Raw genomic sequence first — 16262 nt, forward strand, 5'->3', positions numbered from 1 at the left:
ATGATGAAAAGAATTTCCCCCCCGAAAAGAACTTACTTTTCCTCTTTCCACATCTATTTAGAATAGAAAGCAAATGCAGTTGAAGACAGTTTCCTAGGACAGAGTAAATGAGTTTATCCGCTCAAGGAAATCACTCCCAGCTATCCACAGCATCCATTAATACCACCCGGAAAGCACTTTTTTGTGACCTGAATTTTTCTGTCCCCACAGTACAATACAATGGTGTGCTCCAAGAATAGAACAAACACCCAGCGATCCTTTTTGCTACAGATTTTGGGGTATTTGCACCAAAACCAGCAAATGAATGAGCAACCTACAGTGGGATCACACTGCAAACTGCACAACAGCCCTTCCTGCACAACAAGTCTTACAGTGGACATTTTACCAACACGCCATAAAATCACCAGAACCTGATCCCACATTTTGGCTAAACACCTCCAGCACATCTGCAGATACGCAGTTCAATAAATATTTCCTTATGAGAAAGCCGGATTTCCCCCCACTGCTCATTTGCTTCTCAAGGATATGGGATTAAAAGGCAAAATTAATTATATTTTCCTCTCTCTGGAAGAGGTGCCTTGTTTCATTCTCAACATTTGAGACTTCTGAAGTTCATCTCTCCCAGAAGACCATCTCCCATAAAATCAAAGAACAAAAAGCCTAACAAACTTCTTGTTTGGTTCATAATATTCCTTTGTAATGGAAACTGTAGGACACTATACCTCCACCACGGGAAAACAGACATTTGAAAATAATTTGGGTAAGGAAAACTGCAGGTCAGGGACAAGAAAAAAATTTCTTCGTTCTAGTTTCTTCTTCAGCACTTATCACTGATATTACAGGGCAAAATAGATGGAAGGCAAGACAAAAATTGCCTTCAATAGTCTTTCCTATTGAAAGGACTATCACAGAAATCACAAATCTCAAATCTCAAATTTGGGATTTGTTTGACAAGAATGCTGCCAGCATCATATGGAATAAACAGATGCACAAACAGAATTTACATCTGCCATGAAGAAGAATCCAATACGCAGAATCAGAATGATAAAGGATTACGCAAAACTTCCTTTAAATTATGATCCAGAATCTCTGAGCAACTCTGGCCACGATTAGCATGTTTCACAACACTCCGCTTTTATTTCCTTTCATAAAGTTTCAAAACATTTTGCAACCATCTCTACTCCAAAGCAAATAAACACTCCTACTCAGCTCAGCTGCCCAGTGACACCCAGAGAAAGGCAAACCTCTGCTTTGCACTGAAATAACATCTATTTTCTGTAAGATGGATTTGTGAAGTCAGTGGCAGAAAATAAAACAGTATCACAGAATCAATGAAGCACAGAATGGCCTGGGTTGGAAGAAACTTTAAAGATCATGTTGTTCCAGCCCCGTGCCATGGGCAGGGACACTTTCCACTGTCCCAGGCTGCTCCAAGCCCCATCCAACCTGGCCTTGGACACTTCAGGGATCCAGGGGCAGCCACAGCTGCTCTGGGCACCCTGTGCCAGGGCCTCATCACCCTCACAGGGAAAAATTCCTTCCCAATATCCCATCTAGGCCTACTCTCTGTCAGTAGGAAGCCATTCCTCCTTGTACTGTCACTCGATGCTCTTGTCCAAAATCTCTCTCCAACTCAATATGGAGGCTCACTTCAAGTACTGAAGTCCACAATTATGTCCAGGAGACCCAACTTCTCCACTGCCCTGCACACACTGCCCTGTTCTTTCCCCTAGACCGTTGAAAAACCAGAATAATATAAAACAAAGGGCACCTCCTCTATTACTTTTCCTGGATTTGCTATCTGAGTATCACAGTACTGGTATATTCCTCATTTCCTCCTGAGACACAACCTGTTAGAGATCAGAAGTATGAGACATTCTACTGGGCAGAAAACAAGCAGAATTGGGAGTCACAAAAGGAAAGAGAGAAAACACAGAGTAGAGGTCACAGAGGAGTAAAAGGATAAAGATGATACTGAAAAATAAGCTTTGCAATCCATCAAAATCCAATTATCCTAATTTTTAAATACCTTGATCTATCTGGACACACATGTACACAAAATGGCAAGATTTCTGTTACTAAAAACCAGTCCATGCATCTCATCTATACTCAGAACTACAAGAGTAAAACTAAACAAACTAAAAACAGAAATTACAGAAGACTAAAAATAAAACAGTAGCAAAAAAAAATAAAAAAGGAGGGAGGAGAATACAAGGAGACATCTCAAATTTATTGTCTGAAATGAAGCAAGATGACTCCCAAACATGGACTTTTAAGGAAACAAAGCCATTGCAACAAGACTTACTAAAAAAATAGATGATAGATTCATTATAGAGCTGGCAGCACCTCAAAGTACAATCTTTCTTGAAACCTTCTTCCCTTTTTGCATTACACACAGACCCAGCTGCTGCAGCACCACCACAGGGAAGCCTGTCCATCTGCAGAACCCTCCAGATCAGGGGCTTTGCCCAAAAAACCTCCTCAGTTCTTTCATGACTGTTGTTAGCATAGAATCATGGAACAGTTTAAGCTGGAAGGAGACCTTAAGGATCATCTCATTCCAACTCCTGCCATGGGCAGGGACAGCACCCACTGTCCCAGGCTGCTCCAAGCCCCGTCCATCCTGGCCTTGGACACTCCCAGGGATCCAGGGGCAGCCACAGCTTCTCTGGGCACCCTGCGCCAGGGCCTCCCCACCCTCACAGGGAACAATGCCTTCCCAATATCCCATCTAATCCTGTCCTCTGGCAGTGGGAAGCCATTCCGCCTTGTCCTCTCACTCCAGGCCCTCGTCCAAAGTCCTTCTCCAGCTCTCACGAGCCCTTTTACGCACTGGTAGGGGCTCTGAGGTCTCCCTGAAACTTTCTCTTCTCCAGGGGAACACACCCAGCTCTCCCAGCCTGTGTCAATGGCAGAGGAGCTCCAGCCCTTGGAGCATCTCCGTGGCCTCCTCTGGACTTGCTCTGGCAGCTCCACATCTTTCTGCTGTTGGAGCCCCCAAGCTAGATACATGTTCCCATGGTAGCAAGGTCAGTTACAATTTCTGGCAAACAGTTGAGGGAATAGTAGGAAAAAATAGAGGCAGGTCAACCATATGATCTATGTACAAGGAGAGGTAGAAGGAATGAGGTGTCTTTACCTTCAAGGAGAGATGGCTGAAGAAGGGTGAAATCCAATTTCAGACCTCAACTACCCCAGGAGAGATCAGAGAGAAGGGAATACCAGAGGTTCACAAGAAAAGGACAGGAGGCCACACACACAGGTTGCAGCAAGATATTGTGACTAGACATTAGTATTAGATTCATTTTTTACCATTCTTCTTTTTATTTTTTAACATCAATCTCTGGACCACTGACCCAGAGGATCAACGAGATCTCCATCCTAAAGATAAATTCACACCTTGACTGGACGAAGTCTTGAGCAAAGGGCTCTGACTGTCGCCCTACTTTGAGAGACAGATCAGACCCTTCCAACCCAACTCAACCCTACATTCAAATTTGGGTGCTCAAGCGCCATATTGACCAGCAAGTAACAAAAGGATGGGGAGCTGATCCTGTTTCCTGAGGGAACAAGGGCTCACATGACCATCTATCTGGCACCTGATAGCAAGCACCAGGAGCTTCTGGGCCATTGCCAAAGGTCTTGCACAAGTACAACTGGGTTTGATGAGGAAAACACCCCCTGCCAACCACAGCAAAATGAAAATAAAGGTGCAAAACCAGCTCTGGTAAATGTTTAATGTGGTGTAAAGTTAACAAAACCAACAAAGTTCACAGGTGCTGAGTGGAGTTTATCTAATTCAGATTTCTTCATCAGTGCTGACAAACATGCTGCATTTGTTTCCATGTTCTTGTATTGCATTTTTGAAGCAGCACATTTACACAGTCTCATTGTGCCCATGATCACAAATATAAACCAGCAAAGATTTTTAATGCTGTTTAATTAAAAAAAGCTTAATGTGCAGGACCAGGCAGCTCTGGGGGCTCTCAGACTACCAGGAGTTTAGTCTGTGCAGACACTTCAACTGTGTAAATGTTGCCATTATGCAAATATTTATTGCTGTTAAAAACTGCTAAAACCAATTTAAAGCTTCCCTATAATCCAGTGCTGAGGATTTCCAAGATCATCTTACATATATACAAGATAGATATATATTCAGGATAAATATCATCTTGTGAACAAACATAAATGAGCATCAGAAGGTCAAGAAAACAAATGAGAGCAGTGAAGGAAGTGAAGGCTCAGGGAACTGCTGTAAAAAGCCAGGGAGGGAACAAAAACTGAGTTCAGAGAGGAAGGAATTTCTAGTGTTTATCAACAAACTCTGAAAGTTTACAGGGTCCAACTGTACAAAGCTCAATCTTGCAAATCTCCTGGCAGGGTGCAAAAAATAATGAACAAGGAAATATAGTTATGGTAATAATAAATTTAATATAACCCAAGTAAATTGAGAAAATATGAACACTGCCCTTAAAAAACTCCAGTGCATTAATTTTGTATTAGAGAAAGGTGTTTTTCAACAGATGCTTTCTGGTACCTCACCAAAATGAGAAGCATCTGCCATTTCCTGAACTTGGATTACTAAACACCACAGCTCAGTGCTAATGACGTTAAATTCAAACGCCATCTAAAGAAGCAATTTTTTTAAAAACTGGATTTTTTTTCCCTACCTCAAAAATGTTATTGTACTAAGCTCACGTCTGCTTGTCCTCAGGCCCAGGCTTCCTGATTTACAGAAGATTTCCCAGTCTGAACCATAACTGTGTGATGGTGAACTACAGCATAACTGTGCTGTGAACTACTTATAACTTCAGTTTTAAAAGCCTATTAATTTTTGGAAAGCACACAAGAAACGGCAGGCACAATCATCATCATTTCACCTTTTCACCAGGGTATTAAAAAATAGCTTGATTAGAACAAAATGACTTTGGGTCAAGATGACATTTCCTCCTCTTCCTGCACATCAATCAGGGCATGATATCAGGAGAGCACTTCCAGGTGGCATTGCCAGGTTTTTGGGAGAGAGAAGGTTGCTTCTTCTTCAAATGACATGTCCTTTTTGACCTCACGTTAGTCTGAAGCTTTATGGGAAACATTCCTTCACTCCAAAACAACTCTACACTTGCAGTTGAAGACCAAAAAACCACATGTGGTGGTTTAAATTTTTATCAACTTTTGTTCCTCTGTTGATCTTCTCTCATAGACACTACAAAGATTTTCTAGAACAAACACAAAGTATTTTTAGATCTTTATTTCACAAATGAGAGGAAGCCCAGCAGCAGGTTAATTCTGGAAATAGTTACGCAGCCACTTGGAACAAGCAGAGTCCCAGGGGAACTGTTAGTTTTTTCCACAGATAACTTAGGATTATTTTCCTAATTTCAGTTTAAAGAATAAAAAACATAAGGTGGTAGTGTGACTATGAGACTGAAATACAGAAATGCACAAGTTACATTTAGGTCTCAGCATGAAATATCGATTGTTCACCAGCATCCACACTGATCTCTCATCACAAGCCAAATACCTGTAACGTATTGGCAGAATGGATAGTTTTACACATCAAGAGCTGGAGAGGAACATTTGACATGGGATGGAGGGACAGGACACAGGGAATGGCTTCCCACTGCCAGAGTGCAGGGATGGATGGGATATCGGGAAGGAATCCTTCCTTGTGAGGGTAGTGAGGCCCTGGCACAGGGTGCCCAGAGCACCTGTGGCTGCCCCTGGATCCCTGGCAGCATCCAAGGCCAGGTTGGACATTGGGGCTTGGAGTAGCCTGGGACAGTGGAAAGTGTCCCTGCCCACAGCAGGAGGTGGCACTGAATGAGCTTTAAGGTCCCTCCCAACCCAAACGATCCTGTGATTCTGTTTTTACAAGGTTGATCCATCATTGTTGTTCCTGAACATGTTCCAAATAGTTTAAAAGTTTAAAGTTCAAGGTATATAAAAGATACACATAATTCCATGAGACCTCCATGTCTACAACATTAGCTGGCTTTTACCCTTCTGTCTGCATTGACACACTACAAGTTTAACTCCTAAATCATGTTCAAACTCATAAAAGGGGCAGTTTTCTCCTCTCAAAGGAGCCTGCACACCAAATCATCTCTAGCCCAGACAGATGACAATAATTTTTTTGTCTCTCAAAGAATCAGGATTTGGAAATGAAAACATAATACTTACATGCTACAGTGCAGTGACATGACTTGTTCATTGTAAAAGCGAAAAACAACTCCTTAATTGTTTATGCTGACAAACAGTGCACAAAAGGACACCGGCTATATGTGCTGCACTTGCAGTTTTATACATTTGGATTACTGGATCATGTTTACAATGTTAGAAACCATACTTAAGTCAGGCTCTAATTTAAGAAAATACCACTGGCTACAGTTAACAGTCTCACCAAGGGGAACTTACCTAAAAGCTGCCAGTAAGGGAGCATAAATTGAGTCTCCATCATACACATACAAATGGTCCCAACTGCACTCTGTGGCAAAGTGATTGAATCGAAGCCTGAGGATTGTGTTTGGCCTGTAAAGAAGAAAAAAAAAAAAATTGTAATTAGCCACTCAACACACAGGGCAAAATCCCTTCCGAGTACTCCACTGGTGTGAAGCTCTGGTCCAGACAAGACTAAAACTGAGTGACTTGGTGTAACTATAGGTGCATTAAATATGCTGTGGCTCAGGTTGGTTTTTTTTTTGTGTGCGGCTCCCCTGGTATTAAGCGAAAAGTTCTTTATGGTCAGAAACTGTGTCGTATTGTGCAGTAGAGATCACAGAATCACAGAATATGCTGAGTTGGAAAGGACTGACAAGGATCACTGAATCCAACTCCTGGCCCTGCACAGGACCCCAACAATCCCACCCTGTGCTTGAGTGCATTGTCCAAATCCTCCTGGAGCTCTGGCAGCCTTGGGGCTGTGACCATTCCCTGGAGAGCTTGTTCAGTGTCTGACCACCCTCTGGGGAAAGAACCTTTTCCTGATATCCAAACTAAACCTCCCCTGACACAGCTTCAAGCCATTCCCTTGGGTCCTGTCCCTGGCTACAGAGAGATCAGTGTCAGCCCCTTCTCTATGCCTCAGAACGAAGTTGCAGACTGATGAGGTCTCCTCTCAGTCTTCTCCAGGCTGAACAAACCAAGTGACCTCAGCCACTGTCCAAACAAGCCAAAAGTCCCTCTGCAGCTCCCCTGGAGCCCCTTTAGGCCCTGCAAGGGGCTCCCAGCTCTCCCTGGCTCCTTCCCTTCTCCAAGGGAACATTCCCAGCTCTCCCAGGCTGCCTCCAGAGCAGAGGGGCTCCAGCCCTGGAGCAGCTTTGGGGCCTCCTCTGGGCTCTCTCCAGCAACTCCACATCCTTCTGCTGTTGGCCCCAGGGCTCGGGCAGCTCAGCAGGTGGGCTCTCACCTGAGGGGGCCCAGGGGCAGAATCCCCCTCCCCTGCTGCCCACTCTGGGATCAGCCCACGGCATGGGGGCTTCTGGGGGCTAGCTCACACAGCCGGAGCACGTCCAGCTTTTCAACGTGGTAAGATACCATTTGTTTCATGGCTAATATAAAAAGATACATCTAAAGACAATCATAGAGAAACTACAGCAGATACTTAATTTAGGACTCAGCTCCAAGGGGGTGCAAACACCACTAACATTGTGCTTGGACCTGAAACAAATAAGAGAGTGAATCTATATCAGCAGTGCTTGTTCCCACCCACAGCTGTAGCTGTTGAAAGGACAAACACAAGTGACTAGGATCACCCTGACAGCATTGCCCCTGGATTCAGATGAAATCCCTGTTCATCCTAATCAAATAAATTTTGAAAATGTCAGCTTGCCATAGACTCCTTCCTTCCCACAGCAGGGGAAGTCTTTAGGGACTTACTCTGCAAGCGACTATTTTTCAATAGGTATAACGATCTACTCTAGGCCTTTGGAAAAAGAGCAGCAGGTGAAACTCAAGGATAATGTCCTGCTTAAAGAAAAGGTACAAAGAGTACCTCTGACTTCAGAACTGAGCAGCCTATGGAGTCATAGGGGTTTGCTTCTACTTGAATAGCCTGACAGCTGTAGAACAGAAAGAAACTGTCAATCAATAAAGCTTCAGACCACAAACAAAAAGGAAGAGTCTCTTTGCAACAGCCAACGACCGTTAGAAGACAGCCCTCATCTGCAAAATTGCATGGTTCTGCCGTGGGATCCTAAGGCTCCATGGATCTCATCTGCTTTGTTCGCACTCCTGGGAAAAATGAAAAGGACTCCCCTGGGATGAGAACATAGCACAGACACCAGCCAAGAAAAAATCAGGAACGGTGCAGAAAGGAAATGAGAACACTAAGGAACACATGGCTTATTTTGTATCTGAATTTCTCCAGTATCTTCAATGGCGTACTCGGATTTTACCCTTCTCTGCTAACCTCAAAGCCCTCTTCACAATGGAATGCCAGCAACAAGGTGAGGGCACTCAGAACTGAATAGCTTTGCAGGTGCTGCTTTCCAAGTCCAGATCTCTGGGAATTTCACTTCTGGCAGCGAGCTTGGACTCTTTTCACATGGCTGCATATTTCAGCTGCTTTAATCACCATGATTATCTCTTTTCTGTTTACCACCATGCTCTGACAGTAGGGTATAAACCATCACAGGCAGGAAAAGGACTCCAACCTAAATGCCTGGCTACGGAATACGGAGGAACATTTCTGTCTTTCCAGCAAGAAAGCTCTCACTTCAAACCCCACAAAGTGCTGGTTCCCTAGGAAGCCTCTCAGCAGTAGTAATTATAGGCTGGAGGAGCAGCTTTGGTGACATTATTGAGGACTCATGAGAAGCACTTTACTTCTGATAAAAATATGAGTCACAATATCCTTTTAAAAACAGAAGTTATGAGGGTTAAGCTGGCTGTGCTGGGATGGCTGAGACTGGTCTGTCTGCAATAATGGTCTTGTGAAACATTTTTTAATTATTTGTAATTGCAAACCATCTGCAGCTGTATTCCTATTACCTACAAAAATTAAAAGGTGTAGCCACTTGGAGCATCCAACTTTTGCTCTTAACCACCTCAAACAACTGGGCTCCTTATAAAGTTAATAGTGAGTGGTTGCCTCTCAATTTCATCATTCTGGATGGTTCTATGGAGTAGCATACCTCTCAGTTTTGAGTACTTTGGGAGTCTAGGAATTAAACTTCCTCAACCCAAACAAACGTCTGAAGCACATACAATGAATAATTCCTTCTAACTCATCAAACCTCCCAAATAAAGAGCCATAGAGTGGATCATCTAGGAAGGGACCTTCACCACCATCTCGTTCCACCCCCTGCCATGGACAAGTTGCTCCAAGCCCCATCCAACCTAGACATAGACACTTCCAGGGATCCAGGAGCAGCCACAGCCCCTCTGAGCACCCTGTGCCAGGACCACCCTGACAAAGAACAACAATACCTTCCCAATATCACATCTAACCCTGCCCTCTGGCAGTGGAAAGCCATTCCCCCTTGTCCTGGTACTCCAGGCCCTTGTCCCAAGTTCCTCTCCAGTTCTGATCCTCCAAGATACCAAGAGGCCTCAGTTTGCAGCGTCCCGTACGAGTACATGCTCTCATGTGACTCATGCCAATTCACAGACCTCTCTACCTGCAGATTCAGGGAACAACATGGAATGTGACTGAACACACAGATGTTATCACACAGCATCCTATCTGACCGTGGAAAAGCTTTAGAGATTAACAAATGGCTCTTACAGTCCTGGCACCAGCTTGGTACTATCAAAAATATGCTTCAACAAGTGAGACGCTCTGAACTGCTGCACCATCAATCAGGTGACAAAGGATAGACACTAAATATGCTACTCCTAAAAACCTGTACAAGAAATTGCTGTAAGCAATATAAGGATCAAATACAGGAAGGGCAGCAAAGTAAGGGGAGAGATCTGAGGGACTTCTCCCAGTTTAGAAAACCTTTGCAATAAAAGGTCAATGGTTCCTCTGAAGTCCTCATGGCTCAGAGAGTAAAGAAACATCTGAAGTTCATCACTACAGAAACTGATTCTTCATGAATAAAAGCTTTCAGAGCTTTCTCTTGTTTCTCATACTACTGAGAAATCCCATATGTTGTTACAGTGGGGATTACTGTAACATGCATATCAAACAACGAGGCCCGTGGCAAAGAAATATATATGGACCGATTCTTGATAGATGTTTCAGAGATGTTTATTTCCCCAGCCGCATGGCCGGGGCTCTGCCGAGGAACTGCTCAATCCCGAGACCCGAGGGTCCTTGCCCACGCAGGGGAACACAAAACAACCAACGGGGAACGAGGCTGACCAGGGGCAGGGGAACCCCGTGCCTCCCCCTCAGAGCCTCTCTCCCAGGACCCCACGGCAGGGGGGAAGGCCCCCAACAATGCAGTGAATCCCATCATCTGAATGGCCCACTATGATATCAGTTAAGTAATTCATAATCCTTCATTATTTACAGAAATGCACTGATTTTTGTTTACCACATACTTTTTCAACATAAACCTTTTAATCAGAAGTCAGTTTAGAGGGCTCAGTTGCACAAAAATTTATTTACCAAGAGCAATTAAGTGTTGCCCTATCTAGCTTTTAGAATAGCCAGAAGGAATTATGAGACCTAAAAATATTCAGTGCAGATAAAACTCACCTAAAAGTCCCAGTAAGGAACACAAAACTCCCAAGCTGCTTCCCACACTCACCTTCCTTCAATGAGCCAGGTGCATTTTGTCTTGTATTTGTAATTTCCAGGCCCATCTGTGACATACCCTGAAGGTTCAGTGAGTCTGTAAATAAAAAAACAAAGACAAGCATTAGTTTCCAGTGGTATTAAACATTCAGAAAGGATTCCCTAAATTTTGAAGATCCATCAATACATTATTATTTACTTAAGAGTCACTATAAACAAACCAACTACAGCACAACAAAACCCAGCTGGGAGTCTTCTGTTGAACTCTCTGTGCAGGCCTTCTGATGATTGTTCTTCAAGAATGACATCTTGAAGGACATCACTTCAAGAATGACGGTTTCTCTATCAGATTGATGTCACGGTTCCAAACCCCATGTACGGATATACCACCTAACCAGCAAAAGGAATTCCCAACAGAAGCTAAAATTATTCCTAAAGCATTTATTTATACAAACTGCACCATTCGTGCATGAAGTTCAGATGAAGTCCATCATGCAACCTCTCACTCATTCTGTATTTGACTCTCCACAAACTCCCTGACAATCTCCTGAATGGAGGACCGATCCCCAAGCCCCATCCCTGGAAGTGATCAAGGCAAGGCTGGACGAGTCTTGGAGCAACCTGGTCTGGTGGAAGGTGTCCCTGCCCATGGCAGGGGGTAGAATGAGATGGGCCTTAAGGTCCCTTCTACCCCAACCATTCAGTGATTCTATATTGTTATCAACATCTGCAAATACCGAACAGTGCAAGTTCTACACCAGCAAATGACAAAACCAAGAGCTAAACCACTGGTATATAAATTCCTATCTCATATGAATTAGTTAAAATATTCCAGCTGAATTCTAACAAACTGTTGAAGTATTGCAGAAACTGCTGAAAATAAATGACAGGGAAGGATGGCAGCAAATGGCAGCAGCACCTGAAGACGCCCAAACACAATGTTCTGGTAGAGCATACCCTGGCATGCAAAACAGGATTCCTTCCTAGGCAAGTTATCAACTCCATTGTCGGCACATGGCAGGAGCAAATCACAGCCCTCTGGCAAAATGCAACTGTCCTACTTACAACACAGCTATAAAATAAAAACACTGTAAATTTAAACTTGGCAAAAAGAGAAAAAAGCAAGATCAGAAGTTCCCAAAACCGGTATCCTGGAACCTCTTCTGTGTCTTTCCCCAGTGATCTGCTAATGTTAATGTCTCATCTTTAATATTTAGGCTGAGTCAAAAATGATTTTCCAAACTCGTTTCCATCAAGCATTTCTAAGATTGATCTCTGATACAAATTAAAAAGGCAAAACCCACAGATTTTTAAAAATCACCTTCCTCTGTCTATAAATGAATTTATTCTAATACTTTTCAACCTGAGAAACTGAGCTGAAGATTTTAAAAAGCCAATTACTGAAGTTGTGCAGGAAATGGACATTCAAGCAAGTGAAGAAAATACTCAGATATTTGGAAGTACAGGAAGCATCTGGGCCTTCAATGGAGACACAGATGTAGGTGTAAACAGAGATTAGATTAAAAAAAATACACATACAGAAGGTATAGATTTAGGCTGGATATTGGGAAGAAATTGTTCCTTGTGAGGGTGGCACAGGGCACCCAGAGAAGCTGTGGCTGCCCCATCTCTGAAAGTGTCCAAGGCCAGGTTGGACAGGGCTTGGAGCAATCTGGGATAGTGGAAGGTTTCCCTGACCATGGCAGGGGTTGGAACTGGATGATCTTTAAGGTCCCTTCCAACTCAAACAGTCCACAATTCTGTGATTTATATTTATTTTAAAACTTCAATATCTTTGAAAATTCAAACCACTTATCTGCTGACCAGGAATTCACAAAACCAAATGAAACTTCCACGTTGGAGGCAGTAACATCCAGTCTTTTTGTCTAAAATTTCATCCTTTTGACTATAATATCCATAGAAAAGCCATAAATCAAACAGTATGAACACTGACAGAACTTTGCCTGCAACCAAGAGCAGAGATTCTGAAAACCTGAGCAAATCTCTCAAGCTAAAAATGACCTCATGCCATGGGGCAAGCTTTTTAGGGAGCCTCTGCTCATACAACTCTAGCAACAATTTTATCTGGAAACAATTACTAATTCATTCACCACAGAAATGCTACCAAGAGTGCCACCAAAAAAAAAAAAAAATCCTGTTAATACTGTAGCCCCAGCTGTGTCACATCTCAGGGGGGAAAAAAATAAGAGCACTGAAAGTAATTCAATGAAGTTTCAGCAAAACATTGGATTTAGTATTAAAAATATAAGTCAAACTTTGATACGCTATTAGTACAAACTTATCTGTAAGTTACTCAGACTCCTTACTAAACTTCCTGCCATTATGGACAAATAAGGGATATTAAAAATCTATAATAAATCAGAGTTGATATATCTGAAAGTAAAATAGATAGGAATTAAGTTCTCACTGCCTGCACTGCCTGCCTAGAGCAGGGCAGCAGCATCCATATTCTTCTATAAATACTGTCCCAGACAGATAGAAATAAATCTTCAGCACAAAAGCAAACTGAAACTAGAACTTCATCCTTCCATTCAATACATAAAGCTCAACTGATCTCCAAGCTCCAGTAAAAAAGCAAACAGCCCCCTGTTCCCCATGGTCAGTGCTGCCTGTGCCATACGTGACACAGGGCTGGGGGTTTCCATAACTGGGACATGTCCTACACAGTGTTTTGGCTTCATCTGGGAGCAAAGGCTTGTGAAGGGAACACATGAGTAACTCAAGAAGGAAAAACACTCCAGGAATGAGGGACTTGGATGCAGAAAGTTTTCCTGACATACATCAGGCTACTCTCACATAGAAGGCTCCTACCCCATGGAACCTGTCACCAACACCACCAGGCTCAGGGGTTTTTGGCCCCACTGAAAGCTTTGGGCATGTTTAGGATGTGGGGTACAACCAGGCCAAGTGCCAGGTCCTGCACTTGGGTCACAGCAATACCCTGCAGCTCCAGGCGGGGGCAGAGGGGCTGGAAAACTGGAAAAGGCCCAGGGGGTGCTGGTGACAGCAGCTGGACATGGGCCCCGGGGTGCCCAGGTGGGCAAAAGCACTGGAGTGGCAGCAGGGCCAGGGCAGTGCCCGTCCCCTGGGGCACCTCCAGTGCTGGGGGCAGCTCTGGAGAGACCCTGAGGGGCTGGAGCTGTCCAGGGAAGGGAACAGGGCTGGGAAGGGGCTGGAGAATTCCTGAAGGAGCTGGAAAGGGGCTCAGCCTGGAGCAAAGGAGGCTCAGGGGGGACCTTGTGGCTCTGCACAAGTCCCTGACAGGAGGGGGCAGCCGGGGGGGTCGGGCTCTGCTGGCAGGGAACAGGGACAGGAGGAGAGGGAACGGCCTCAGGCTGGGCCAGGGGAGGCTCAGGGTGGATACTGGGAATATTCCTTCCTGGAAAGGGCTGTCCAGCCCTGGCACAGCTGCCCAGGGCAGGGGTGGAGTCCCCATCCCTGGAGGGATTTAAAAGCCCTGTGGATGTGGCACTTGGGGACATGGGGCAGGGGTGGTCTTGGCTGTGCTGGGGAACACTTGGACTTGATGGTCTTAGAGGGCTTTTCAAACCTAAACAATTCTGGGATTTTATGGTAATTTTATGACTCAGATGCAGAAATCAGACACAAGAAAATATGGAAAGGCATCAAATACCACTTGTCTTTGCTAACTTGGTAAAACATGTTGCTGGTACACAAGAAGCCTTTCTGTACTACCTGGGTGTTACATCTCCTATTCTGCAAGGAGCAGCTGCTACACCCTAAGAAAACAAAAAAGTCAGGCCCTGTACTACAATATTTACAAGGCCCTAAACTACAACATCAACTTTAAAACCTCCAGGGTAAAAAAAAAACAACTGCAAGAATCTATTCACAAAACTCAGATTAAAAAAATACATAAGTATACTGCATAAATACATACATATACATGTATATACACACAATACTTAAGGCTTGTTTCAACCTTCACTGTTCACAACAGTGTTGTGTACACTAAATTTTTCACTGATTTCCAAGTAGACTGCAATATATAAGAATCAAAGGGAAAGAAGAAAGTCAGGGAGATGAACCTACAGCCCACATATTCGAAGAGCTCCAACCTTGAGTGCTGCCTATTCCAGCTTTTTTAAAGAAAAAGACAAAAGGGAAGCAACGACAAGAACGAAGATCTAACAAAAAAGAACTTCAAAGAGAAATATTTTATGCAAAAAGATTCTTCATCTTTAATTCCCCACCCATTCTGGGAGTCCCTGAAAAGCACAAAACAACACAAGAAAATCAGGCAGCAATCAATGGTATCTCCTGAGTAAACAGCCAAATCTGATATTGGAAATCACCAGATAAATAAATCCATGTGTTTTTAATAACAACCTGAGTAATACTAGCAGCATATATTTTTCAAATACAAAGTAGTATACACTGAGAAAACTCCTACATAGACAGGAGCTGCACAACAAGGCAAAGCTTTAAAGCTGTTGACTAATTGCCATCTAATAAATCTAAAGCAATCCTGTTGCTAGTGAGCACAAAAACTCATAAAAAGTACCTTAGAATTTAGGATTAAATATTTTTGCAGCACTTACTTCCAAAGCATTGTGACATTAAAGGTACACTATATGCTGGCAACAGGGTGTTGAATATATTTATTTTCATCAAAAGTATTATTAAAGAAAAAATGCAGCTTGCCTTTCCTTCATTACTCACCAGGAAAGGTAAGCAGGCTGGTTTGGTTTATAAAACACATTAAAATGTGACCTCTAAGTGGTCATCACTGGATCTCAAAACAGGTTTGTATTACTTTTAGTTAGACTGCAGTAACACTGACAGTGAAGACTTATTAGCATCTTGTCTGGAGAAGTTTAGCACAGCCTTCTCATTAAAAAAAAACAAAAAATAAAAAACCAAACAAAAATCCAAAAAAAACCAACCAAACAAAAACAAACAGCCAAAACCACCAAACAAACCCCAAAACCCCTTGTCCATCCTAATTTTGAAGTTGCTAAATCTAGAGACTGATGCAAGCAATGAGCTCTCCTCCTTTCTCCCTTCTCCTTCCCAAGTGCTCAAGCACTTCACAATTAAAAGTCATTGTTTCGGGTATATTTGGAGTTGAAGGCATAAAGAAAGGGCTGTTACAGCCTCTTACCAGAACAAACGTTTTCTATCCTAAATTGATTATTAATTTGACTTTGTTCATGTTCTCACTAAAAGCACTGAGGTTAAAGGACACATATTATAAGCAAATGCCTTAATTTACAGTCATGGAATAGTGGTGAGGCACACAGGGGATGAGAGAAGCAGATAAACAATCCATGCAGGTTTTTCATTAATTTCTAACATAGAACAGCTAAATCACTTCTTCTGTCACCTCGGTTCCACACCACAGGTAAAGCTGGGAAGATGTAATTAATTACAGGCCAGGTCTCACAGATGAAGGTAATGACATTACTGCGAAATCCCCTTTGATAAGGATTTTACTTACGCAGCAACAAGTACCTAAAACAGAGACTATGAACTGCTCCAGGCGTACACAGAGAATTCTCTCCTCCTCTCTCTTTAATGTACAAAGTCTCCA

General features: G+C 43.2%; 1 protein-coding gene across 1 annotated transcript in view; it reads right to left on the reverse strand.

Moving 5' to 3' along the window:
* ATRN (attractin) overlaps positions 1-16262 on the reverse strand; it is a 159482-nt gene that overhangs the window by 105244 nt on the left and 37976 nt on the right. Inside the window, exons 2-3 of the mRNA XM_069014859.1 lie at positions 10701-10784; positions 6418-6531 (exon numbers count right to left, since the gene is read on the reverse strand). Of these exons, the coding sequence (XP_068870960.1) occupies positions 6418-6531; positions 10701-10784 (198 nt within the window). The remainder of the gene's footprint in view (positions 1-6417; positions 6532-10700; positions 10785-16262) is intronic.

This window comes from Aphelocoma coerulescens, chromosome 4 (assembly GCF_041296385.1).
Source record: "Aphelocoma coerulescens isolate FSJ_1873_10779 chromosome 4, UR_Acoe_1.0, whole genome shotgun sequence".
Taxonomy (NCBI): Eukaryota; Metazoa; Chordata; class Aves; order Passeriformes; family Corvidae; genus Aphelocoma; species Aphelocoma coerulescens.